The sequence below is a fragment of the Pogona vitticeps genome, chromosome 5 (assembly GCF_051106095.1).
Source record: "Pogona vitticeps strain Pit_001003342236 chromosome 5, PviZW2.1, whole genome shotgun sequence".
Lineage (NCBI taxonomy): Eukaryota > Metazoa > Chordata > Lepidosauria > Squamata > Agamidae > Pogona > Pogona vitticeps.
The window spans coordinates 142,388,493-142,415,744 of NC_135787.1; the positions used below are offsets into that span (position 1 = coordinate 142,388,493).

General features: G+C 39.0%; 2 protein-coding genes and 1 long non-coding RNA gene across 10 annotated transcripts in view; 1 reads left to right on the plus strand and 2 right to left on the minus strand.

The window, feature by feature from the left end:
• The window catches only part of MON2 (MON2 regulator of endosome-to-Golgi trafficking), a 68,244-nt gene extending 61,876 nt beyond the window's left edge, over positions 1–6,368 (plus strand). For all 3 annotated transcript variants that reach the window (XM_020785994.3, XM_020785996.3, XM_073000428.2), the window contains 3 exons: positions 412–619; positions 1,440–1,522; positions 4,565–6,368. In XM_020785994.3, coding sequence (XP_020641653.3) covers positions 412–619; positions 1,440–1,522; positions 4,565–4,728 — 455 coding nt within the window. In that variant the 3' untranslated portion in view covers positions 4,729–6,368. The remainder of the gene's footprint in view (positions 1–411; positions 620–1,439; positions 1,523–4,564) is intronic.
• LOC110075092 (uncharacterized) lies at positions 5,071–13,294 on the minus strand. 6 transcript variants are annotated; one of them, XR_013537062.1, is made up of 4 exons: positions 13,175–13,236; positions 10,114–10,199; positions 6,216–6,314; positions 5,071–5,238 (listed from the first exon to the last, which is right to left on the minus strand). It is a non-coding gene; the product is annotated as an uncharacterized LOC110075092 (long non-coding RNA). The 6 variants fall into 6 exon arrangements; XR_013537061.1 differs by lacking the exon at positions 13,175–13,236 and adding an exon at positions 13,012–13,148; XR_013537058.1 differs by lacking the exon at positions 13,175–13,236 and adding an exon at positions 12,799–12,965.
• Positions 13,295–20,341: 7,047 nt separating this feature from the next.
• Positions 20,342–27,252, minus strand: part of PPM1H (protein phosphatase, Mg2+/Mn2+ dependent 1H) — a 101,538-nt gene continuing 94,627 nt past the window's right edge. The window contains exon 10 of the mRNA XM_020786029.3: positions 20,342–25,032. Coding sequence (XP_020641688.1) covers positions 24,885–25,032 — 148 coding nt within the window. The 3' untranslated portion in view covers positions 20,342–24,884. The remainder of the gene's footprint in view (positions 25,033–27,252) is intronic.

Below are 27,252 nucleotides of genomic sequence, written 5' to 3' on the forward strand. Positions count from 1 at the left end.
TCCCTTGTCCTGTAAACCTCTTTAATTCGTGAGGTTGATAGAACCCAGATAGAATCCCCCTGTTGAGACAGTTAGTCACACTTAAGTGAAATAACAATGACAGGAATTAATTACAGGTAACTTACATTATTGATTTTAAAGGCATCTAAGCTTAGGTAATTTTCTATTCTTTGTTTGTAAGACAGCTTTCTGTTGTATACAGATAGTGGATAATAGTAAAATGAAATGTATAATTAAAATTGGTTTTATTTGCACTTATTTTTTCCAGTTGGTATATTTCTGTTTGTTGTTTCTGAGACACTTTCCTTTGGTAATATCTTCTTTCCTCCAATGTTCACCTATTCTTTCCAACCATTCATTTAAAAATAAACTATCTAGATAAAGATGATAAAAACATATTTTTTTCAACAGAAGCAGAAATAGATATCCGTATGAGAGAGGAGTTTTCCAAGATGTGTTTTGAAACATTGCTTCAGTTTTCGTTCAGTAATAAAGTAACTACTCCTCAAGAAGGCTACATTTCGCGAATGGCACTTTCTGTTTTATTGAAACGATCACAAGATGTGCTTTTTCGCTACATAGAAGATGAAAGACTAAGTGGCAAATGTCCTCTTCCACGGTATGTACTGTACTTTCCTCTGCAGAGGAAAATGTGTGCCTTTTATTCATGCCTACGTGCCACCTCCAGAATACTTTCAAGATTCCTTCCTCCTCTGCCTGTCTTCTTTCTCTCTCAGCAGCCATTCAGCATTCTGTGGCTGCTGAGGGTGCTCAGTACTCATTGGGCTGCTTTTGGAACAGTGTCCCCTTAGTGGGGTTTCCCCCCCTTAAATATTTTGTTACTTTTGCAAACTTCAGTATTTTCCTCAGTGCATGGTGGTATCTCCGTTTAGACGTCCACCCTGATAGCACTCTCTCTAGCTCAACCTTGGGTCTCCAGATGTTTTTGGACTAAAACTCTCAGAAACCTTCACTACTAGCTGTGCTGGCTGGGGAATCTGGGATTTGTAGTCCAAAACATCTGGAGACCTAAGGCTGGAAACCACTGCTCTAGCTGGATTGTCTCTACAGTGCTCCTCAAAACTACATAAAATTTCCAGTCTTGCATTTCAGTGCTTAGTTGGAACAGTTTAATTGGACTCTACATTTGATTATTCTGAAAATGAAAGATGTAAACTACCCTTCTCTATAAAAATTATGCAGAAAAGATGTTTGTTTTGTTTTTTAAGTAGAGTATTGAGTTGTAGTAAAAGACATTCAGTATTTTACTACAACTCAATACTCTACTTAAAAAAACAAAACAAACCTCATATCTTTTCTGCACAATTTTTAAAGAGAAGGGTAGTTTACATCTTTCATTTTAATAGTTAAAGGTGATCATATTTTTAAAAAATATTTCTAGAATCTTAAGTTCAAACCTTTTTCTCTTCTCTTTGCAGGCAACAAGTCACAGAAATAATATTTGTATTAAAAGCTGTCAGTACCCTCATAGATTCTCTTAAAAAAACACAGCCAGAAAATGGTGAGTAGAACACATAGAGGTGTTTTATATGTATATAGTATATTCATGTGTGAACTGACCTATAGCAACGCCACACATTTTATTTCTTACATATGTTTAATAAAATTTTGTGAATTTCGTTTTATGGGTATACTGTGTATATACTTACAATGACAATAAATTATATTATTATAAAATGCAAAATATAATTGTGTTCTACTTCAGCTTTTAGAAGCCAAGTGTCCTGTTGAAATATCTCCATGTACAATGGTGCTAATGGAAACAGTTTCCAATATCCAATGGGATGCACATTTCAGAACTAGTCACATGGCAAGCACCCTGCAAGTCACTACAAAGTTCTTGGACTATTTCCACTGTTTCTGCAAATGTTTCAACAGGATACTGGCAATAATATATGTCACGGGGGGGGGGGGCAGGGTCAAAAGACTCACACGAAGTCCTTTGGATGATCCCAGAATCTGGTATGCTGCCATCATGTGAGGCCTCACGAATGGTAAAATCCCCATTCTCCTGAGTTGTTCCACTTGCTCCAGGAACTCTGTATGAGATAAATACCTGCCCTTCAAGGTAGGATCAACCCAACAAACAAAATGGTTTGAAATATTAGCATAGCAAATTTCCCAGTCTAAGGATAACTAAATTCTGTACCAAGGCCAAGAAAAACAACAGGTGGTGATTTTATATTATATTGAAAAAGGAAAGGAAAGGAAGAAGGATGAAGGGGGAAAGGAAAAAGGGAAAGGAAGGGGAGGGGTGGGAGAATAAACCAGACTGGAAAAGAGTAAACACAATTTGTAAATTAATAAAGCAATTTAAGTAAAACACCATTAATACAAAGAACACAAATGCAAGAAAACTGTCTTAGCTTATCCTAAAACTTACTCATCTTGCAAGGTTTTGGCTTGACAAGATACACTTCTCAAACACAAATCTCACAAGATGGAGAGAGAGAACACTTAATCCAATAAAACAGCTAATTTTATACCCTGAAGGAGTGGTTGTTCCAGCTAATTTTCTTTTTGACCAATCAAATTTTAAAGTTTTAATTAATCTTCTAGAAACACAGTGCTAATCACATATTCTCCTTCCCTAGTGTAACCAAAGGAATTTACAGCTGTCTCATCTCCAAGTATACAGCATTTATATCATAGCTGTCCTAGCACTCCAATGTTCAGATGGGCTTTATCATTCCAGTACTCTAACATAACTCTCTTGGGCCATATGTGATGGCTAAAGTGTCTTTTCAGGGTTTCTCTGAAATTCTTCACTATATTGATCAGAAGGTATGAATTACTTGTCAGACTGAAACTATGCAAGTTGCTTACAGTAACTTGAAGCTCTTCTCCTGGGGTTTGAGTATCTATGCATGAAGAGTCGAACTACAGTTTCAGTTATGTTTAGAGTAGGTTTTTTAATGAGTTAGCCAGGTGGGAATTTATAAACCCATTTCAACATTCCTGTGTCACCTCAGAACAAATGGAGCAATTTCAGTTATTCTCCAACAATTTATATCCCTTAAGCTAGTTACACTACCCTTCTCCCCCTGCTTTTTATTTCTTTTGTATTTAACATTTTAACCTCCTCTTGCTGGTCAAGTCTTTCTTTGGTCCCTTAATAGATGCCATATTTTTATTTTAAGAAATGTCATTATGTTTTCTCCCAAATAATCTGAAATATGTTGGTGAATTCATCAACTATGAATATTGTTATTTTCATGTTTGTTTTATCCAGACCAAAAAAAAACCCACCTTCTTAGATGATTGCACTTCCACTCAGCAGTTGGAACAGTTCACTAGATGCTCATCTTGCACAGCTCACTTGCAACTGATGGAGAGTGGTACTCAGCTCTCATTTGGGAATGTATGCAGGGTTAGTAATTCACCACTAATGGTGAATTGGTTTCATGGTTGCTGAGGGGCTAGCAGGGCAGAAGTACTCAGTGACTGTGCAGGAAGCTACAGGTTGTTTGCAGCCTTAGAGGCTGTACAGTTTTCATGGTGCTGAGTAAGCAGCTCCCAATATTTACATCAGTACTGTATCTGATGAAACTGATTTCTGTCTTGGAAAAGGCAGCTCAACCATAAGCTGCTGTGACCATTACCCATCCTGCACATACTTACTAAATGCATGAACTGTGATTTCTTTCTTCAAGAAGAAAGGAAAAGTCTCCTCACAGTGTTTGGCTTTAGGCCCATCACCTGCCACTCTTAAGGACTGGTCACTTTAGCATTTACTGATTGGAGTTTGTTTCCACATATATGCAGGCTGAACAAAATATGGCAGCTCACAGCTACAAATGTTCCGCTTCCGTGTCAGTTTTCTAGGGGAACCATCAGTGCAATTCCAAAAGATTCCATACAGAACAAATCTAACCCTCATGGCCCCTCAGTCTCAAATTCAGAAAAACATCAGACAAAAGACTAGGCGTCTTCATCTGCAGGTGGGGATGCTGAGTCCAAATTTCTGGATTGCTCTTTCCTTCTAAAGGAGACCATTTGTCAAGAGGAACCTAAAGAGATTAGATGCTGGACCCATTTTTATATCAACTGTAAGCTCCCAAAGCCATAAAAACCACCTCCAGAAGTTGTACTGTTCCATTATTCATCTCCTGACCAAATCCCAAGTCTTACAACTCATAAGGCACCACAAAAATGACCTCTACAGTAATACCCAAACTGAAAATATGGATGATGTTGTCATCATGCTAGATAATATATATTCGTATATAATAATTATTACTGTCATAATCCAGTTAACAAAAAATCCCACTCAAAAATAAAGTGTACAAAATGTGTAAAATAAAACTGAGTCATTCTGGGCTAAAACAGGGAGTAAAGTAATGTCTGCTGAGCTTCAGTCTGGATTACAACATGAAGTTTTTTTTACAACTGAGTGAGGGAATTGTTTCAGGGGAGAGAGTGGGACAGATACATATAGATGTATTTGTAGCGCTATGGGGCGGTATATAAGTCCAATAAATAAATAAATAAATAAATAAATAAGAATAGTAGGAAATCATGTGATTTTCACTTTTTATTACAGTTGATGGCAACACATGGGCACAAGTTATTGCTTTGTATCCAACGTTAGTAGAATGTATCACCTGCTCATCTTCGGAAGTTTGCTCTGCTCTTAAAGAAGCTTTAGTACCCTTTAAAGACTTCATGCACCCACCAGCATGCAAGGTACAGAATGGAGAGTCCTGACCAAATAGCAGCTGTGTTTTTTTTTAACTTTTCAAAAAGAGAGAGAGAGAAGCATCAGTTAAAAAGAATGTTTGATCTAACATGAGACACCTCTGCAGAAATCTCATGTGACTTCTACTTGGCAGGTAGTGTTGACTACCTTTAAACTGTACTAGCCAGAACTCTGTGACTTATATCACTTCAAGCTTGCATCTGAAATACTTCTGGGTCACTAGCCTTTGACTGAGTGGAATCTATTTTAAAAGTACAGTACTTGCTACAGTAACTTGAAGTGGTGACTGAAAAGTGGGCTTATGTACAGATTGTTGTGTGTGTATTAATGATGTAATTAAAAAGAAAACCTTCAATTCATTTGGATTTATTAGGCAGGTGTTTTGCACCAGTTTTTTCCAAGTACAATGTTGTACAAAAATTTTATGCAAGAGGGTACTGTAACATTCCACATTATCTGTAACCAGCCTTTGTAAACAAAGGGAAGATGTACTTGTGTGTATAATAAATCATACAGTTCTGTAAAAAAAAAAAGAACAAAGTTGCATTTATTATTTAAATTCTTTTAAAACATTGATAACGTTAAATGCTTGAACATGTATTTATTAAGAATACTAAGTTGTATGCTTGCATTCTTACTTAATATTTGCCTTTGCTGGCAGATAAGCTTATTTGTATCAGATCATGCAATTTTCCTTCCTTCTTTCTTTCTTTCTTTCACTATATTTGAATGTATTTTACCTGTGGCCAATGAATAAAAATTCTAACAGAATTTCTGCTATGGATAAAGATAGTGGTGAACAGTTTGTGAAGTGCCATGTTGAAATAAATGGATCTGAAAAGGCAGAGAATTGAGTGTAGCACTCAAACACTACCATACCTCTCTTCATTGATAATTGTTTTATTGTTGTTTTTGGAAGTTCTGCTTTTTTAGCCTTCTCTTTGAAATGTATATGTAACTGGGTTTGTTTGTTTTTTTGCCCCAGATAACATTGGTCACTGTTGTTGAATTATGACAAAATTATTTCAAATATCAGCAATATTTTACTTGTATTTCTTGTCATTGTTTCAACAATCTTAAGTGCTTTGTTTTGTAATGTCTTTCCAATCTGAAGAATAACTGTCCTACTGTTCAAGTATATGTGTGTGATACAAACCAAGAAGTGTATTTTTGAAGATAGTTTAGAGATACAGTAAACTGTCATGAAGTACAAGTGTTGTTTGCCTTTACTGTTATGCAGTATCACGGAATGGATATTTCCTGTAAGATGTCTTCATTGTTGCAAACATTATTATAGCATATAACTTGGATTTTAATAATATTTAGGTCTTTCCAGAAAGATGCATACCTTTTCTGTAATTCCCTTACTATATAAGGTTTCTACAACAGAAAAACTCAACAAAACAGTAAATTACCAGAAGGCACATTTTACAGACTTGTCTTCACAAACTGACAGTAAATATTGTCACAAGTCCTGTTTATTAGTTACTCTTACATGAAGCATCCTATGTTCTATTCCCTTGTCTTCTCTCACAGCCTCCAGGACAGTTAACAGTTTATTGTGCTTCGTATACCCGCACTTTTGAGATGATAACTAAAAAACAAAGATACATGGATATAAATTCATTAAAGTTAGATTTTTATTTTATGTATTTATTCAAGCGTCTTCTTTTTTTAAAAAAATCCCTTCTTTAAACTGATCTAAATTTTAATGCAAAGTGGTATGATTTTTGTACAATCCCAGTTAGTAGCTTAGTAGCTCTGTTTTAGATTAGCAAAAGTTTCTAAACCATTTTCAGAAAATCTCACATAGAACAGGCTGCGGTAATCTACTTCAGTAATCTACTGTAAGTAAAAGTGCAGGCACAGGTGTGATACCTTTGTTGGACCACTAAAAAAAAGTGACCTTTTAATGATAATTCATCTTCAAACTGTGCACCAAGTTCTTGTGAGCAGCTCCAAAACTATCTGTTTTTATTAAAGTCCCAAAGTCTCACGGCCATTATTAAGGGCCAGGTGTAACTTCTGAGGTGGAAATAGCTGTAGTTTGCTTTCTGCAATAGGCCTGTGGGGGCAGGGTGTAGCTTCAAACCCCTCCTCAGCCAGTGGTTTGGAATTTATCACACAACTTTTCTTTAGACAGAGAGTCACCAAGCACTCTGATCTCCCTCATTTCCCCCTTCCACTTTTTTTTTAAAACTCAAAGAATTTCTGTTTGGCTAGGGAAAACAAGACAACCAGAAGCATGGCAAGCCTTCATCAGAATTGGGAATAAAAATTTAGCTAAAGCACCAGGAACAGCCAATTTTAGCAGAATTAAAGCCAAATCAATACTTTTACCTGGTGGATGCTTTCCTCAGCATGCAGTACTGCTTGTCTGGTGTCAAGAATCCATGATTCTTGACACCAGACGGCCCTGACCAGCCGTTTTCTGGTATCTTAACAGTTCAGAAAAAAATCAGGAAAAGGCTGGGTGGTCCGCAAAACAATACAAATGCAGGAGCAGATGATACTTTTATCTGACCAATAAAATAAATTACAAAACAGACTTATTTGCACTAATTTCACAGAACAGAGTAATAATCTGCTCATTTCAGCTTCTGATAACAGGTGTTCAAGTAGAAACATGTCTGAAATTGTTCAGATACAGCTAGCACAAAAGGATACCAGAGGAAAGGCGTGTTTGTAGGGGGATTTGAAGACTGGGAGAGGGAGAGGGAAAAAAAAAGAGAGAGAAAGAGAATATTAGATATAAAGGAGAAAGAAGATGGCTGAAGAATCCCATGACAGTTTTTAAGCCTTGTGATGAGAGATGGGCTTGGTAGTTGTGAAGAAAATAACAGTGGAAGTAGATGCAGTACAGTGGTGCCTCACTTTACAATTGTCCGACATTATGACGAATCCGCTTAACGACGATCTTTTTGCGATTGCAATTGCGATCACAAAACAATGGTCTGAATGGGGGGAATTTCGCTTTGCAATGACCGGTTCCCTGCTTCAGGAACTGATTCTTCGCAAAATGACATTTTAACAGCTGATAGGCATTTTCAAAATGGCCACCAGGTGATTAAAATGGCTCCCTGCTGTGTTTAGGGACGGATTCCTCGCTATACAGGCAGCGAAAATGGCCGCTGTATGGGGGATCTTCGTTGGACAGTGAGTTTTTACCCCACTGGAACACATTGAACGGGTTTTAATGCACTTCAATGGGGTTTTTATTTTCACTTTACGATGTTTTCAAATCCTGGAACGGATTATCGTCGTTAAGCGAGGCACCACTGTAGAAGTATTACATTTGGTAATGATTTAAGAAACCTAGGCTTATATTCAATCCATTTACATGAGTGTATAAATTTTATCTCAGCTCTTTCCCACTGTATTCTTGATTTGTAATGCTTCTGTTCTACAAGAATGACTTTCAAATCTTCCTTGGAGTTTCCTGGTAGATTGAAGTGACTGAAAACAGTGTATTGTTTCGGATGTCAGATTTGTGATCATTGACCCATTTTCATAGAAATTTTTCTGTTCTATGTAGAGCACAGAGGGACATTGTTGGCAAAAGATGACATAGATCATGTTATCTGAGGAGCAAGTGAAGCTGCCTTTGTGAAGTTGTTAGGTCTTATAATTCTGTTGCCAGAATAGATATGTAAGCAGAGTTGGCATCTGGGTCTGTGGCAGGGTTCAGTCCTCCTGTCTGTGTTGCTGTTTTGTTGCCCATTGTGTGTTAGTATTTGCTTGAGGTTGGGGTTGAGTTTGGAGTCTGTATCCTGTGAGTCAGAGCAGATGTGATTGTATCTTACGGCTTGGCTGCATATGATGGGTTTTGTAGTATGTTCAGGATGGAAACTAGAAGGCAGCTAGGTATATTGGTTGATGGGTTTCTAATACAGCTGATGCTAAGATGTCTATGTTGTAGTTTCATAGTGGCGTCTAGAAAATTCACCTGTTACATAGATTGTTCCAGGGTAAGGTTGATGTTTGGATGAGTTATTGAAATCCTGGTGGAATTTTTCTAGGGATTCCTTTCCATGGATCCAGATCAGAAAAATCTCATCAATGTACTTAAATAGAGAAGTGTTTTTTTAGGTGCAGCAGTTTAGAAAGCATTGTTCCAGATCAGCCATGAATATGTTTGCATATTGTGGGGCCATGTGAATGCCCGTTGATCTGGAGGAAGGCTTTACTGTCAAAGGCGAAACAGTTGTCTATTGAATATAAAATCACAGAAGGTGGTGATTATGTGGGTTTTTTCCTTGTTTTGGATGGTGTTTGTTATAGCTTGTAGTCCATCTTTGTGTGGGATATTAGTATAGAGATGTAAAATTTTCTAAAATTTCCATTTCTGGGGGAGGGAATTTTTTCCTTTTTTTTTCTTAGAAAAAAATAGAAATTTTCAGAAATATTACATCTCTAGTATAGTTACTCTTCATCCACTGTAGAACTGATCAGCAACCATTTGCTTGAGCACCTTGGCTAAGAAGGGGAAACTAGCCACGGGTTTGCTATTGTACTCCACTGGTCAAATCCAGTTCTTTTTCAGGGGCAGTCTGATTTTCAAAGATGCTTGTAGGCCTCCTCTATCAGTAAGGAATCTATAACTTCATGGACCCAGTTGGCTACCTCTTCCTCGTATGTTACAAGATGAGGTACACAGTGTCAAGAAAGCAAATGGATGATCAAATTAATCCAAACATGGCATCAGCATCCTCGTCATTGCTTTTCTAGTACTACCTTCCAGTATTTCACTTTCTCAGGAAGCAGTCACAAAAGGCTGTGATGTCTGTTAACATGGTTACCCTTTCTTTCTTGGGAGTCACAAGGGAACATCATGTGTACAATTACTTGGTTTAATCCATCTGTCTACAACATGGACATGTAAGGCAAAAGGGAAAATGAGAATATAGCCAATATTGAGATAGAGAGTCTTTGACATGGAACATACCTGCCTACTCTGTGCATGGGAAGCATCATTCTCTATTGTTGTGGAGAGAACCTTACAAGTATGTAGTGTTGACACCTCCTCTAGGATGCACACCTAAATAGGATGAGAGGGACTAAGGTGGTCAAAGAAGCTGAAAGCAATGCCATCAGGAGGCTAGCGTCCATTATTAGTTTGGACTCCTTGCAGGGACACCCTGCAGAATGGTTAAAGCTCAGGCTCCAGACTAAGATGCTTCCATCCTCTTGAGGAGTAACAGTCACATCAGCAGAAGAGAATGGATAGTTCCAATGGTGATGGGAGCAGAGAAACTCTTAAAGGGCAGCTACTAGGCAGCAGTTGAAGGTAATACTGACAGAGGATCTTTCACAGAAAATGTCAATGACATGCAAGCTTTCCTTAGTACTGTACAGAAGAAGGCAATGGTAAATCACCAATGATTTTTTTTTACCTTGAAAACCTTATGATGAGAAAATTCAAAATTAAATGAGACAGGGCTGGAAGATGAGTCTCTCAGGTCAGAACGCACTCGGTCAGCTATTAGGGAAGAACAACAGACAAGTACGAACAGCACTGTTGCTAATGATGCAAGACAGAAGGACATCTTATGGGTGATGTGCACAGATGTGAAAGGAAAACTGGATACTGCACAACACATACAATTGGAACATGGAACATGAGAAGTATAAATCAAGGTGAACAAACCATAAAGTAAGAAACTGAATGTTTAAATATTGTGGTAGTTTGTGTGAGCAAATGAAAGTGGGCTGAAATAGGACATTGTCAGTCAAGACAAGTACAAAGTGTTTTACTCTGGAATGACAAACTCAAAAGAAACAGTCTTCTAATACTGAAGTAAGATGTAGCACAGGCAGTTAGAGGCTATAATGCAAAACCTGCCCAAATAATATCAATCAAGACTTACAGGAAAATCTATGAAAATTACCACAGAATAATAGAGTTGGAAGGGGCCTATAACCATCATTCAAGTCTGCTCCAACTAAAGATGCTGAAGAAGAAATTGAAAGCTTTTATGCAAGCATCTAGGAGGAAATGAACTGCATACCAAAACAATGATAATTGTTGACTGGACTGCAAAAGTAGGCAACTCGGCATAATCAAATGCTGGTTGTTGGGGGTTTTTCGGGCTATTTGGCCGTGTTCTGAAGGTTGTTCTTCCTGACGTTTCGCCAGTCTCTGTGGCCAGCATCTTCAGAGGACAGAGCTCAGTGGAGAAAAACCAGGTCCAGCATGTGACCACCCACATGCAAGGGGTCATTAATATGTTGGGACATGTCCAAGGTAGCCATAGTTTCCAAGAACTCAAGAGCTGGACTGGTGACTTCTGCATCTGCATGGATGTTAAAGTCACCCAAGACAATCAGCCTCGGGGATCCCAACAGTGCCCCCAGAGATTAAGTTCACCAACTCTGGAAGGGAAGTGGCTGGGTCGCAGGCACCACGGTATGCCAGCAAGATCCCAATATCATCCCTGGCCCCAATTGACACGTAAAGGGCCTCTAGGCCTGGTGTGGCCACCACAGAGAGCCTGACAACCTCAAGGGTGTCCTTATAAACAATGGCAACACCCCCCCCCCCAAACCTCCAGTCTACCCTAGTGCTGGACAGCATAACTGAGGGGATAGGCAAGAGATAGAGGGAGACTCCCATCGCTGCCTGTCCACGTTTTGGTTATGCAAGTCAGATCTGCACTTTCATCGCTGTCCTAGCACCCCAGTCACTAGAGTGACAGTTGCTGAGAAGTTCTGCAATAGAACATCTGTAAGAGGAATATTAAGAATAAGCTTAAAATTCCCAAATACGGTTAAAAAATAGTATCTAGCTCTTCTTTCTATTTCTGATCCCTATAGTTCAGGGTTGGGCAAAGTGCAACTTCTAGCTATATGGCACCCTGAGGGGCATTTTGTGACCCCAGAGCCACTCCAGAATCAACCAATTTCAAAACAGAGAGGGGGAAACCCCCCCAAAGGGCCTACTGTAATTCTCCAGCACTTCCAAAAACAGTGTTTGAGGGAGTTTGTGTATGTTTTTTTCACGTAGGCTTAGGGGTCCCCTGAGATACTCCCCTCCCCAAAAATACCCCAATTGCTTGTTTTAAATGTTCCTTTGCTCTATATGGCCACGGTGCACCTTGAGGGCTTGGGAACCAAATTCAAACTTCCAGACACTCAGGGGTCAAATTCAGGCCACCAGTTTGCCTTATGTCCAGCTGCAGCAAAGAAGGATCATTGAAAAAAAATTTTTGCCTGTACTCCTCCTTTGTTAGCTCTTAAGACTACACAACATTACTGCAGATATAGTGCTATGACTTACATTCATATCATCTGAATTATGGTCTTCCCTATGTTAAGTTTATCCTGGTGGTGATGTACGGTCACTGGAAGCTCCGTTAACCAATATATTCTCTGCTCCTACAGTATAATTCATGTCAATATATCCTGCTTTATAGAGGGCAGGAGTACTGGGGTAGGGGAGAGTTGTCTAATCCAAAGTACTTAAAGAATCCTAAAGCAGAACTCACAGGAGGAACAGGAATTTTTAAAGACTAAGGATTTCAGCACCAAAGCCTGACACCTACAAGCTCAGACTTGTCACATCAGAGAGCAGACTCTTTAGGAATAATTGTAAAAGTGATGTGTTGTGTGACAGACAAGGTGGTGGCACAATCATTAATTTCAAGGGAGCAATGCTGTCAAGGATCTGCCTCCTACAGCTTCTAAGGGAGGATTTGCAGGCTGAAGGCTACAGTGCACTTTGGCAAAACACTTTTTTTAAACCAGAGGTGAGCCATAAGAATGAATCGCTGCTTTGGTTGACAGCTTTCCCTGAGGTGTGAGTTCGGGTGCAAAGCCTGACACCTAAACAAGGGATGCCATATTCTGAGTCTCCAGGCAAAAATCCCGAGTTCTGACAACCTTATATTTATACATAAATAGATCTTTCTTTACAAATAGATTCATTATAGCCAAAGCAAGGAGAGTAGATCTTCAGATTATCCGTGAATATTTAGGAGTAAGACAGTGAACTGACCAGGAATTGCCTATTATAGTTTTAATATTTGTATTTCATACTAGCCATTTGTGTATTCTTATAAAGAAATGCCTCTATTACTCACGTATGAACTGCTTTGGAGACCGATGCATTAGTAACCAATCTAGTGCACAGAGGAACCCTATGCATAATTATACTTATCCGCCCCCTCATCATAGTATTTTTCAGCATCTTTGTCTGTTAGACTCCTCCGCAACTCAGGAAAGATGCCGCAGTTGACATCGTACGCCGAAAACCTAATTACTTCTTTCCCTTCTACAAAATGCATTTGACTCACGGGCATTGACTTAGCACGTGCGGACTACATTTCCCAATACGCTTCAGTTAGAGCAGTAGCTTCCCGCCGGTTTCTCTTCCAGCTAACGCCAGTGACGGGTGAAATAGTGCAGTTCTCCGGCATTTCTCTCAGCAGGGACAAAGCATTTATGGCGAATCCCTACCTTCTCAGGGGGACTGATACGACCCGCACCTTACTTCGGTATGAACGGTTACAGACCTGCCCTACCTTTCCCCGCCTGCCCTTTTTCCTCCTTGTTCAAGATGGCGGCGGTAGGCTATGTGACGAATAGGTCTAGACTCAGGTCACGTGGATAAAAGCCCGAGCCCTTCCCTCCCCCCTCTCTCTATGGTTTAGCGGGCTCGGCGCGCGACGGGTGAGGCGACGGCGGGATGCGAAGGAGAAGGCGAGTTTCTCCTCATCTCGGAGCGAGGGCGGCTTCAAAGCGGCCGAGTCCCGGAAATGGCGGGAGGATGGCTTCGTTTTCTTTTCATTTTGGCGCCCTGGAAAGGGAAAGGCGCTTTCGGTAGCTTCGGAATGGAAGGGATGGGGGTTGGAAAGAGGAACCATGACGAGCCAGGCTCAAAGGAAGGGGAAAAACCGCGGCGTTTTGCCCGGCCGTTGTTTCCTTCCTTCCCGCCGGTCATCCTCCCATCCGTCTGCGGGGAGGTGAGGAGGACGATGAGGAGAAGAAGAGAGGACGGCGGGGGGGGGGGGAAGGAAAGCGCCCTCGTCGGCCCTCCTACAGCCACGGACCACTCGAATGGCGCCTCGCCGGCCGCCTTTTCCTCCACTCTCCGGGAGTTTGGGGAGGGGGAAGGCGCGGGGGAGCGTGGAAAGGTCGAGTTGGCGGAGGGGGGAGAGGCGGCGCGGTTCTTTGTTGTGGTCGGTCCCCCCTCCCCCTCCCGGCGGCGGCGAGCATGAGGGGATGGTGGCGCCTGGAAAAGAAGCGGCGGCGGCCGTCGTAGCCCTTGCCTGCCTTGGCGGTCAGGTTGTGTTTTTTTTTCTTTAATCCCGGGCATAGATGGCTGAGAGCCGGGCGGCCGAGAGCTGCGCCGGAGGGGCTTGCTGGCTTCTTCGGCTGCTGCCGCCGTTTCTCCCTTCTCCTCCGTCCTCCGCTCCCCATGGCTCGCCCCCGCCCCCACTCCCCGTTTCCGCCGCATCTGCGGAGCGCCGAGCCGAGCCGAGCGGCCATCGAAGCTTCCCGGGCCTGGGCCGCCTGGGGCCTCGGCAATGGACCTAATCAAGCGGGCTTTTCGGGTCGCGTAAGGCAAAGGGCAGCAGGTTTTTAAGACTCGGGGAGGCGGAGAGGTTTAGGCGGGGCTTTCTCTTCTGCTTTTCGCACCCAGGCAAAGAAAGGCGTCTGGATGCTGATGTCTGTCTGCTTCAGATAAAGGAAAGAACAGGGTCAAGAGCCAAACCCTTTCTTTCCTACGGCTGCCTTTGGCTTTTCGTTTTACCGGCGGTTGCGCATCTATGCCTCGGCGTTTTCCCCTTCCTTTCCTCCCGCGCTCTCTCTTTTTTTTCTTTCCTCTCCTCCCCACTTTTCCTCTTCAGGATGGGTCGGGTGCACCATCGCCCTGGCTGAGGTAGTAGTTTGTGCTGTTGGTCGGGTTGTGACATTGCCCGCTGTGGAGATAACTGCGCAAGCTACTGCCTTGCTAGTGCTGGTGATGATCGGCTGCAAATGAAGACAATGACAATGGGAATCCCCTTTGTTTTCCCAGGGATTACATACAGAAGGGGCAACACAACAAGGAGGCTTGCCTGGTTTGCTGAGATTCTTACGCTTCTTACTGATGCAGACTTTATTTAATGAGCCAGACTTCAAATGACTTAAAATTTTGAGTCTTTGGAGTATTTGGTTCCTTTCACAACATATTCTTGATTCCCATTATTAAATAGATGTGTTTTACATGTTATGTTGGTTTTGTGTGTTGCATTTCTTAGTGACATCCTGATAAATGCTGCTGTATTCAAATTATTTAACTAAAGAACATTCTTGCATGTTGATCAACTTGTCTACAGAAATCCAGAATTTGTTATATATCTTTCATGTACCCAATAGATACGACAGTATCTCACCGGACAACTCTCTTTAATCTTTAGAAGTATATTTATGTACTACCAGTAACATTCAGATATACTGCTGTACTGTGATGCAAGTGAATTGAGTTTATGAGGCTCAGATGATGGCTTTGGGACACGCGTGATAATTGCCATTTAAAGTTTGAGCACAGAGGGCACATTCATGAACATTTTAAAATAGTAAAGTGACTTTAATAAATGTCAGCTATCTCTGGACTATATTTCTGCATCATAGGTTTTTTTAACTATACTTCAGGATGAAATCTTATTAAAATAAAAATACAGTGCTTTCACTCTTAAATATTGCAGGCTCAGTATAGGTGTCTTGCTAATAAGAGGTACTATAAATTAGTGTTCAGGTTTTTAACTACTTGATCTTATTTTTCAGAGTAACACTAAATATTATATCCTAAGTATAGAGGTTCTGTTTCATGTAGTCCCTTACATCTTTCCCAAAGGCATAGGATAAAATATTAAATATTAAGAATTAGAATAAAAGGATTATGATGAAACAGTTAGAAGTATACAAATAAAATGATAGTTCAAAGTGTAACTCTTGCTGTTTAATGGTTAAGGGGGTGCTAGTTTTTTAAAATTCATTTTTAGAACTATTTGATAAATTTAGAATTTGTCTTTACGTATTCCAGATGCTGGGTTTCAGAACATCTAAGTTAAGAATTGTCAGATGATCTGTAAATATGATGTAAGGAAAAACTAACTGTACCTGGGGCATTAGTGGAGAAAAATCTAGTTTGTGACAGCCTTAATTTTTCCCTTTTTTGCCACATACTGTAGTAGCAAAAGCCTTAATGGTACATTTGAAGACAATATCCCTTTGTTCAGAAATACAAGGAAATTGACTACTTGATTCAAAATAAGTTTTCTTAGCAGGAAAGTCCAACATATTCTGGCAGATAATATTTTAGTTTTGTCAGTTTTGTTAGAAAGACATAGAAGTTGACCAGAGACATGAAGAAAGAAGGTGTGTTTCTGAACATGTAGAGATTTAGTAAATACAAACATGTTCAAAATTATAATTCGGAGCACTAATTTTAGCAGGTTGTATCAACTTGAATGGCATTCAGGTTGTTAGAGGTAAAGTATACCTCCACAATTGGTCCCCCACTAAAGATATTTGAATTAATGGATCAGTGGGTCTGCTCTAGCTGGGATCATAATTAAATGTGGTGCAAATCTATGCATTTTTCCCTAGGCAAGTTCAAATTGTGTCATTGCTTTGCAGTTTAAGGCAGAATACATAACTTTATTGCTGATTGTCTTTTAATTGAAGAAAAACTGAAGTTTATGCTTTATTAGCAATGCTTCCATTCATCTCATTTGGTGGTGGCTACATTATCTTATTTGTCACATAGTAGCAAAAGATGAGATGGTTGGAAAGTGTCATCAAAGCTACTAACATGAATTTGACCCAACTCCAGGAGGCAGTGGAAGACAGGAGGGCCTGGCGTGCTCTGTTCCATGGGGTCATGAAGAGTCAGACACGACTAAATGACTAAACAACAACATCTTATTATTTATGTATTTAAAATATTTTTACTCCACCTTTATCCTTGAAAAGGACCCAAGGTGGCTTACAACATTGTAAGTTGAAACCAATGAGTATACAAATGGTGTCTGGAAGTTGAGTCATGACAACTAGACTTATTAGGTTGAAATGTTTCACCACTCATCCAGGTAGCTTCTTCAGCAGCAAAACGTTTCAGCCTAATAAGAAAGAAGTCCAGTTGCCATGACTCAACTTCCAGATAACTTCACATAGATGACTGAGAATCTTCACAGATACACAAATGATGTTAACTTCATTAAAGACACTATTAAAGCTAAGAACAGTGAGTATAAAGAGGCATCCTACATCATTAGATGACAGTGTTAGAATATTCTGTTAGAATATAGAATATTTCTGAGGTCATTTAGCCAAAGCAGAATGTTGCAGTTCATCTTCCAATCATAGGAAACCACTAGCAACATATACTGCTGGTTCAAGATCAGAGCTGGTTTATTATAGCCTAGACATAAATCAAGATGAGATCTCACTCTTAAAAGCCCCTTCTCCCATCTTTATACCTATATACTGTATCTTCAGACTCCTGTTTCATTTCAACCATTATGGCAGGGCATAGCTTAGTGGGGTTTGGTTTGGACTTAAAGATGTAAAACACACTTTTATTAATACTTGTGTTCTCATGCCGAGGGCTGTAGCTCAGAATGAAGAATAGTTGTCCAGCAATTATTAAAATTAAGTAGTAAGTTCTACAAGACCCCATCCTTCAAGAGGTGATAAAAAGTTTGATTAGTATGGCATGCTGTAATTAAGTTGTACAAGCAAAGATGTGATTTAGTTTGACTGATTATCCAGACTATTACTACAATGACAGGCCCTGGGATCTTGCTATAGTATATATTTTTAAAATCATTAAGATGCCAGAATTTCTGTACAAATTAAAGTATGCCATTTGGCTTGTAAAGAATTGGCATGTTCCCCTTCCTCAGTTTTCAAATGAATTACTGTGAAATAAGTATCTAAAGTACTGGTTTAGCTTCAATTTTGGGAGGCTATTTTGGTCACATAGACACTAAATTATTTCCTTTAAATGGCTTAATACGCGACATGCCCACCTACGAGCCCAACACACCCGCAAACGCAGGGATGCCCCCGCTTCCCCGCACACCCCAAACAGTCCGTGGTCCCAAAAAGGTTAGGGACCGCTACTGTAAACCTGTGATTCCTAATATTGGGTCCCCAGTTATTCTTGGACTAAAACTCCCAGAAGCCCTTTCCACTACCTAGATGCCACTGTGCTGCCCAGAATTTCTGGGAGTTTTAGTCCAAGAATATCTGGGGACCCAGGGTAGGGAACCAGTGCTGTAGACAGAGGTCCCCAACGTCCGGTCCACGGCCTGGTGCTGGTCCGTGGCCTGAGCTGGATCAGGCTGCAGACAGAACTCCCACCCCACACCCACTTTGCCCTGCCTTCCCCAACCAGTCTGTGGGGGTGAAAAAGGTTGGGGACCTGTGCTGTAGACCATCTTGACTGCTGCCATTGATTTATAAAGCTCGGCATCCTTTTTCCTGCTGGCGAGGCAAGAATAATATTGTGCAGCAATATCAGGCCATTTTCTGGTGTTTTGAATCGTGGACATACAATATAAGGACAATATCCCACATTCAGAAACTGGAGGGTTTTTGAAGAACTGAATTATGTGTTTACTTTCAGCTAGTTTAAAAGAAAATTACTGCTTAATTCCAATAGTTGGCTTTTCCATAAAATGGGAAAATTTGGACTGTTTGTTTCTCTATATGCTGTATTTAAAATGGAATTCTTCAGCCTGCCCCAGCTAATTCATGTTTCAATTGCATCCAGCTGTTTAAATTCCACTACTCAAAGATTGCCTTGATTCCCTAGTGCAGGTATTCCATCTTCGTTGTTCCAAAAGACTATTTACAGCAGAGGTTAGGCCAGTGATTGCTAGGATGGAAAACTCATTTCTCAGCCTGGCTTTTATTTACACTCTTATTAAAGATCCTTTAAGATTACTGTAGTGGCTGCAGTAAGCATTTGGCACCAAGCCAAGCAGGAAAATTACCATGTTGATGAAAGATGGGTTACTTCCATTTTAACCTTTCACTGTTCTCTCCTTTCCATCTATATTTGCATGAGGAAAAGCGATTATTGCACAAGATAGAGGAACAAAGGGATAAGGCAGGCTTTGGCAACTGAACTCTCCCAAGAAAAGCCAGTAGAATGGCACTGATTTGGAAACAAGATACTGCTTTACGGATACGTAATTCACTTTTAACAACTATTAGAAATTATTTTAGTATGAAGCACTGATGCCACTATTGCCTGGGTTGAGATATCATGAAGACACTGAAGCTGTGTAAGCAACAAAAGGAATTATACCAGGAGGAAACACACTGAACTGCGTTGTAAATAGTAGAGTAGCTTTTACCAAACCCTTGGAAGAGATTCATGGCACAGTAGCATCCTTTCAATAAGGAAGGTGATGATTCTTCCTCTTTTGGTGGAACATCACCACCTGCCCTCACAACATCAAACAGATGCTCATTGTGCAAAACCTCCAGCAGAGTAACCATGTTAAGGCCTCACAAGATTATAGGCTAAGTACACACATCAGCACGTTTGACAATGGCAGCATTCTTGCGGCCTTTTGGCACATCTCTCTGGCAGCAGCTTTTATAACTCCAACAGAAAATGCAAGGAATGGGTTTAAAGTTGTATTTCTCCAGTCAAAATATTCATAGTCTTGCACCCTCTTAAATACACAGTGAACATTCAAACTACATCATTATACCACTATTTTTATTAATATAAATGTTTAGCCTTTTTGTTTCTTCTACAATCTGTATTATTACTGTTGTGATATTATTAAATAAACCTGAAGAACAGAACTAGTAGTTTTGAGTTTCTGATTTTGGATCATCAGTCAATTCTCAGGAATATGTGTTACAACATTCGCTAATATTTATTCTTAAACAATTATATTGCCTTCTACCAATGCAAGTTCTCCTCATACAGCCTCCCCTGGCCTGGTATGTTCCTGTCTCAAACTATAGTTCCCGTCATCCCCAGCAGTAAAGCCATGCTGATATGCTCTTGGCAATTGTACTACAACATACCTGGAAGACAGCGAGTTGGGGAAATTTGCCTTCATTCAGTTTGCAGTAGCCAAAATCCAACTGGAGATAAATCACACATGTAAAGGCAGTAACACAGCAGTTTTCCCCTCCTATCTGCATGATCAGTTACATCTGGCCCAGTTTGCAGCCATTGTGAGACACGACGTGCAAAGGTGAGTCTGGCGGGGGGGGCAGAATGCTTACACAATCAACATTATGGGATCACATAAGCAAGCAGGATTTTGGCCAACAAAAGAGGATAAGCTGTGTTAAAGTCATTGATTGTAATTTTATCCATATACAGAAACTAACAGCTTTTTGTTCAGAAGGTATTTCCACAAAACTTCACAAATACAATTCTGCCCTAAATTATTCCATTTTAATACAGTCAATGAAGGTATTAACCACTGAGTGAGTCCTGCTAAAGAATGGTAGTTTTCAAAATTACCTAAATGGTTTTCTTTCTTATTCCCACTCTTCCTTCAGGAAGGACAATAATATCTTGCAAAAGTGCTCACAAAAAATCTAGGCTTGCTTTCATATTTGCTATCCCTGAAAAAAAGCTCACAAATCCATCTCAAATAAACAGCCAAAATAAGTTTTTATTTTTTATTATTATTTACAATTTCATTTTAAAACTTTGTTGTGCATACATTTTTCCAGTTTATTACGTTGCACAGAAAAGTTTCAAAACACAAAATATATCCCTTTGCTAAACATTTTGTCCTCGGGTTACAAAAAGTTTGACACTTCACAGTCACAACGCTCAAGTATATTGATCCAAATCAGTTTTATCCAACACAGTCTTTTCATTGTTTGGAATGCTCAGCCTAGAAAAGAATACATTCTTTTAAGTAGTCACCGTACCAACAAATGAAAGAAGAAAACGGCAGCTGCTGAATAAAAATGAAAAACAACAGAACAAAATAAAATGGAGGTTGTCAGGGGAAAGCCTTCAAGTATAATGTAGGAAGAATTTGGCAGAATGAGCGGAGAGGTATTTGGCCACGATCTATAACATTTATTTGACATCACTATCATTCCAGAAAGCAAAATGATGAGGAAGAGAGTAATTTTCATAACAATACAAGATGCAAAACACACAAGTTCATATGCAATGACCAAGATAAATAAGATAGACTGGTAGAGTTGTAGTGTACCCTCAAACACAAGAATCAAAGCTCAAAGAGAAAACATAATACATTATTTCCAAGATGTCATGGAAAGAGGTCCTGTTCCCAGTTTGCCAAACCTTGTTTTCTTACATAACAACAGAAAATATTTTTATTGGATGCCTAAGATCACTTGTTCTAAGTGTTTTATGCTTATGGCTTTAAATTGCAATTAAAATCTCTTCATACGCTCCATGTATTAAATGGGAGTTCTTTCTTAGATTGTTTGATTAAAGACAATATCACAAGTGTGAGTAATGATTAGGAATAAGTTGCAAGTATTCAAAGACTAATTAGCCTGACGAAGGAAATGTTGGGCTACAGCTGTAAAATCTATTAGAGAAATTTCCCATCATATGTATGAAATAGAGATAAAAAGAAAATGGCTCAGAAGCTTGTTCTAGATTTTATTTTATTTTATTTAGAAACAGAGGTTGATGAAAGAACACAAGCAAATAAACAATATCTCATGTGCAGTTTGTAAGATTATGTGGAGTTGGTCAATCCCACTGAGAAGTTTTACTCTGCCATCTAGCACATGACTATCTTAACTACACCACAAGAATAGTGAATTTCCTCTACTTTTTATCTCATTCAATTGATTTTTTGCTTAAAAATTCTTCCAACTGGTAGAAACAGGCACTATGAAAGACAGAGCTTTTCCAATTCCCTTCAGACAGGTTATGCTAAGAATTAGTCATCAATACTATTGAAGTATATTGTGGTACAATAATAATTTGTTCAAAATACCATCTTTCTCATCTGTATTGGAGATTCTAGATTGTTACCTAGTAACTTTTATCAAGTAAACACAACAAAAACCTGTAATCTGGTTACTCTTAAACCTAATTTTTCACAGTGTTTTGGGTTATACAATACTTAAAGCAATAGCAAACTGTCATAATGAAAATGATTTCAGTAGCATTACAGTTTGCATAATTGTTTGCTGAGCTTGGCAAATTTCATCTTGTAGCTTAGTAATAAAGCATGCGAGATCCAACCATGACCTGCCGAACTCACAACCTACAGGTCCTGGGGAACATAAGGTACACAACCCCTTATAATTTACAGGATTTCATTCCAGAGGACTGCAAGCTCTGGAAAGAGGCTTTTGAAGGGCCATTCATGCCTATCTGGATTCTAGTTATAGGTTTTTATTTGCTCAGCTGGAAAATGCACGGCTGCATCTCAAGTATCAATGTCTAAAACAAGTTCTGAACTCTTTCATGCAGAGAAATGGTAATAGCCAAATGAACTCTGGTCTGTACCTTAAGATGCAACTTAGATTTCTGGATTCATTCAAAGCATATAGTTTTTGATACATACAAATGTCTACATTTTCTTTAACAATTCTGAGCAGGGGGTGTGACTGCTAGAAGTTATCTGTAAACAATATGTCATTACGTTGTACAAAAATAAGATGATTTGGTCTGGTAGTTGGAGCTGCCAGATACCAAACAAGAAACACCAGGCCTAATGCTTTATAAAACAGGTTCAATCTTATGACTGAAAATGAACATTTTGTCATAATCATCATTGTTACTATTATTTTACTCTGACACTATTCTGCTGCTTCTTAAAATCTCTAGGACTACTTTTGATGGTGAGGCTAAAGAAATATTTCCCACTGCACATTATGTAAATTAAATGACATTTACAAATTGTACCACAAATCAGGAAGAAGCAATACAGCACCACACAGAACACTATTTCATTTAAATGTTTCTGGCAAGTGCCATTTTTTCCTTACTTAAAATTAAAGGTAACAATCTGTCTCAGTGATATATCAATGCCATTCAATTGTTGCTATTGGTTGTTCTAAGCCATTCAATGTCCAGATAAGTTGCAGAGCTGTAATGGAGGCCACACTCAGATGTAGTATGACCTTGTGAATATACTGAAACAAACACTGAATCAATAGTGTTTCTGTACTGGCAAAACTACTTTTATTCTGGATGAAACTAATAGCAGACCTTATTACCAAAAATACTCTACTCTACTGCATTGTATTTTACCTACAACTATGGTGCCGTAAGTAGGAAATGTATTTAAGTCCTGTACAAGAGCGTATATGTCCAGTTATTTAACAGTGAAGAAAAAGAATACTGAAAGAATTTCACTTTGAATGAAACATACATGATCAAGGCTTCTTTAGGCAAATATGACAGAAAGTGTCATGCTGATCTGAACATACAGTTGAAATCAAGTATAGTAATATATGGAAGATAAATTTTAGAAGTACTGTTGATTTATGTAAAAATTCCATTGATTTTATGGAATTTTGTATTTCAGAAATGTCATGTCAGAAATATGTTATTGCACACCAATTTAGTTCATGTCAGAAGCTAACAGGTATTCAATTTCAGATTGAAATCTATGCAGTATTAGCATGTTCAAAGAAAAAGTGGAATGCAAAGGTGACATACAAAGCTTAATGTGGTGAAGTAAATAAAATGCCTGTTTCAGTAAAAATATATAGTATATCATTTATTTTGAGGCTAATTCTGTTAAAATGGGGAGAAATGTAAAAATAGAAAATTATGTGCTACTCTCTATCATAGACAGCTTCTTTTCTGAGATGGTAACAGTTCTCAGATTATTCATCTGTTATCCATTATTTTTACCAGTTCACTTTTTCAGCTAGCTTATTTCTGTAGTTCTTTACAAAGGAAGTAATACCTGAGGAGCCAAACTCATAATCACCTATACCCAATTGAATGGAGTCATTTGGAAAGAAGAAAATTACTCTCAAAAAAACCCACCATAGAAGAGATTATGCATGTACACGCAAATGTAAAAGCCTTAACTGAATCTGTTTCTTACTGGAATGTCTGCTGTGATCTATTATAATGCTATATTAATGGACAGAGGACACAGGTACTGGAAAGCTGATGAGTCTCATCTTTTTTTGCAACAGCTTTTCTATATCATCTGGGTTTACAATGTTAAATACTGCTATCTGCCAGTGAATATCAACAGAAGCAGTAAAAGCAATTAAAGCAGAAAACATGTAGTCAGAAAGAACTTTATCTTCTGAAGAAAAGCTCTGAAACACCCCAGTAATAGTTAAGAATAAATTCAGAAGACAAACATTGCCAAGTATAACAAACAAAGCAGTACCTAAACAACAATCCTTTCAACAGGATATATGTAGATGAGACAGAAGCATTCAATGAATGAAAAATGTATGGTGCCAAAAAAAAATTGATTTTCAAGGAAATCCTCCCAGTCTGCTACATCATTGTTAACCCCCCACACACAAAATCTTAACAAGAAACAATGCAAGAATACATTTCTCAACCAACATTTCTCTATTTCCTTAGGCAACCTTATTCAGAGGTGTTGGACCAAATCCAGAGAAAAAGTTTGCTTTGCCACCTGAACATAGAAAAGGAACTATGACACCCAGATTTTTATAACATTGTAAAAGAGCTAAAAGCTTGAATTCATGTACATAAATAAAACCTTTCAGAAGTTCTCCACTGAAACATTAACAGCTTTTACACAAATGTTGTATTAGGCTTTCTTCATCTTAATACCATAGACATTATATTTGTTCTAAAATAGTATCTGCTGATTTGGAGACTGAATGGATAATGACTACTTTACCAGCTTCAAGAACAGTATTCCCAATTCACATCTCAAGCAATATTTCAGGCTACATTAAACTGGGAAAGATAAATTCTATCAGAACACAAAAAGATCCTCACCAGGAGGGACATTAAAAAGAAATTACTAATATACTAGCAGCATTAAAGTTCTGGTCCTGATATGCACCAAAAACATAAATCATGTACAATTCAGCCCCTATATTTCAAGTAGAAATAACTGAGTCCAACCAAATTTACAATTTTATCTGTTAGAGATACCTTTCTCATTTCTGAATAGCCTGTCTTTTCAAAAGACTATTACTAAAAAGCACATCTTCCCTATTACCAGTATTGGTGCCGGTTTTACAAGAGTTTATTTCCATGTATTAAAGGAATGACGTAAACAGAAATGTCATCTCCTGAGCCGAGTCTATCATTGGATATCCTCCAGCCTCTGTCCTTCAGCACTCCTCTGGCTCGCATTACCAAATCCTGAGCTGCTAAGGTGTACCTGTAATAGGTAAAGAAAAATAGCCAGAGATCACAGATTATAGAAAGATTTAAAACTTTATTTCTGGCTAGGAAGATGGAAGAACCCAACCATCTTTTCTGAGAATTACAACTCAAGACTGATCACATGGAAGAAGACATAAGTTACATGAAGATGAATAAGATTTCAGCCACTGAGCAAGAACTGAAAACATCTATGCTTTGTTGTGTGTGTTTTTTTTTAAGATAAATAATTTCAAAATAAGTAAAGAGCTTGTTAAATAGCCAAAATGGAGATAGGTAAAGGTAAAAGGTAAAGGTTCTCCTTGACAATTTTTGTCCAGTCGTGTTCGACTCTAGGGGGCGGTGCTCATCCCCATTTCCAAGCCATAGAGCCAGCGTTTGTCTGAAGACAATCTTCCGTGGTCACATGGCCAGTGCGACTTAAGACAGGGAACACTGTTACCTTCCCACCAAGGTGGTCCCTATTTATCTACTCTCATTTGCATGCTGTTGAACCACTAGGTTGGCGGGAGCTGGGACAAGCGACAGGACCTCACTCCATCACATGGATTTGATCTTACAGCTGAAGATCTACAGACCTTACAGCACAGAAGCTTCTGCGGTTTAACCTGCAGCACCACCACACCCCCAAAATGGAGATAAACATACAGGATAGTAGTCAGTTGCCCCACTACCCCCACAGGTACTTTGTTGCGCACTCTTAAGACTGATTGCAAGACTGATCACACAACTGGTCATGCAACAGGGAGTTTGCTAGCAGAGGCAGGAGATACTTGGCAATTTCCCTTCTGCTCCATTTTTAGGCAACTGAATACTAGCCATAATAGTAGTTTCCACCTAGAAAATACATACCCAAACATTACCTACAGCAACTCCATATCCAATTTTTACAAGTTTTTTCTCAATTTCTCTCTTGACACTTATGTGTCACTCATAAGCCATTTATTTCACTACCCTTGTTTCCACTGATTTGGGCTTTTGGCAGTCCTTCTTGCCTTAATGCATACAAATTCATTATAATTTTCCAGAAGATGACCAAAATTGTTTGCACTTTAATGTGCATATTTAGGGAATAATAATATGCTTAAATGTCAGTGTATCTATTTAAAACCAGCACTTATGAATTATTTGTTCACTTACATGCCATTTGCAGTCTAAGAATACTTCCTTCCTAATACAGCTACCATTCATAAGCTGATGGCAAGTCAAATACACTGGATATACTGTATTAGTATACCCTAGCCATGATTTCCCCATGGAGTAATTTCAAAAGTTATTGAGGGATGGGAGATGTAATACATGTATCACACCTACTATTATGCAGACATGCATCTTTGGTGTACAAGTTTCTTATGTGAAAAGACAGATGAGAATCACAAATCAGAGAACATCTATAAAACAGTGGTATCTGTATCTAACTCAGAAATAAACCCACTTGAGTTGATAGGATTTATTCTCTGGTAAACATGCCTAGAACAGCAGTTCTAGTCAGCATATATGCAACAACTGGATGTCCTAAATTAACCTATAATTGACAATCATTTCTCGGTTAAAGACGTGAATCATGCCTTCTGCTATTCAGAAGGGTGTGGATGGATGGGTGTTAAAGAGACTATAAATGCTTCCCGATATCAAAGCTATACTTCATTTTAGTGCAACATGAATCTATTGTATCATATCTTTTGTTCAAATAACCTAATGAATGGTGCTTTCCCTCTTGCAATCTATTAGGCATTCCTGAACTGATAGTATGTTCTGCTGCAAACTTTTTTTTTGTAAGGTCCACGAGTATTTCCATTCAACTCTGCCCAATTCTCTTCTGTTTTTTTTTTTTTTAAGTGTATGGTAATCCTCAGGTTCATTTTTGTTAAATGCACACCCGAAGATGGTGTGACTAAACAGGAGTTATTCCATTGTCTTGTTCTATCACTTTCTTCCTACAGTGGAGTCACAGAGTCATAGAGTTGGAAGAGACCAAGGGGCCATTGAGTCCAACCTCCTGCCATGCAAGAACATCCATCAAAGTACTCCCAACAGATGGCCATCCAGCCTCTGCTTAAAAACCTCCAAAGAAGGAAACTCCACCTCCCTTTGAGGCACCCTATTCCACTGCTGGACAGCTCTGACCATCAGGAAGTTCTTTCTAATATTCAGATGGAATCTCGTTTCCTGTACTTTGAAACCATTGCTTCGTGTTCTAGTCTCTGGAGCCTTGGAA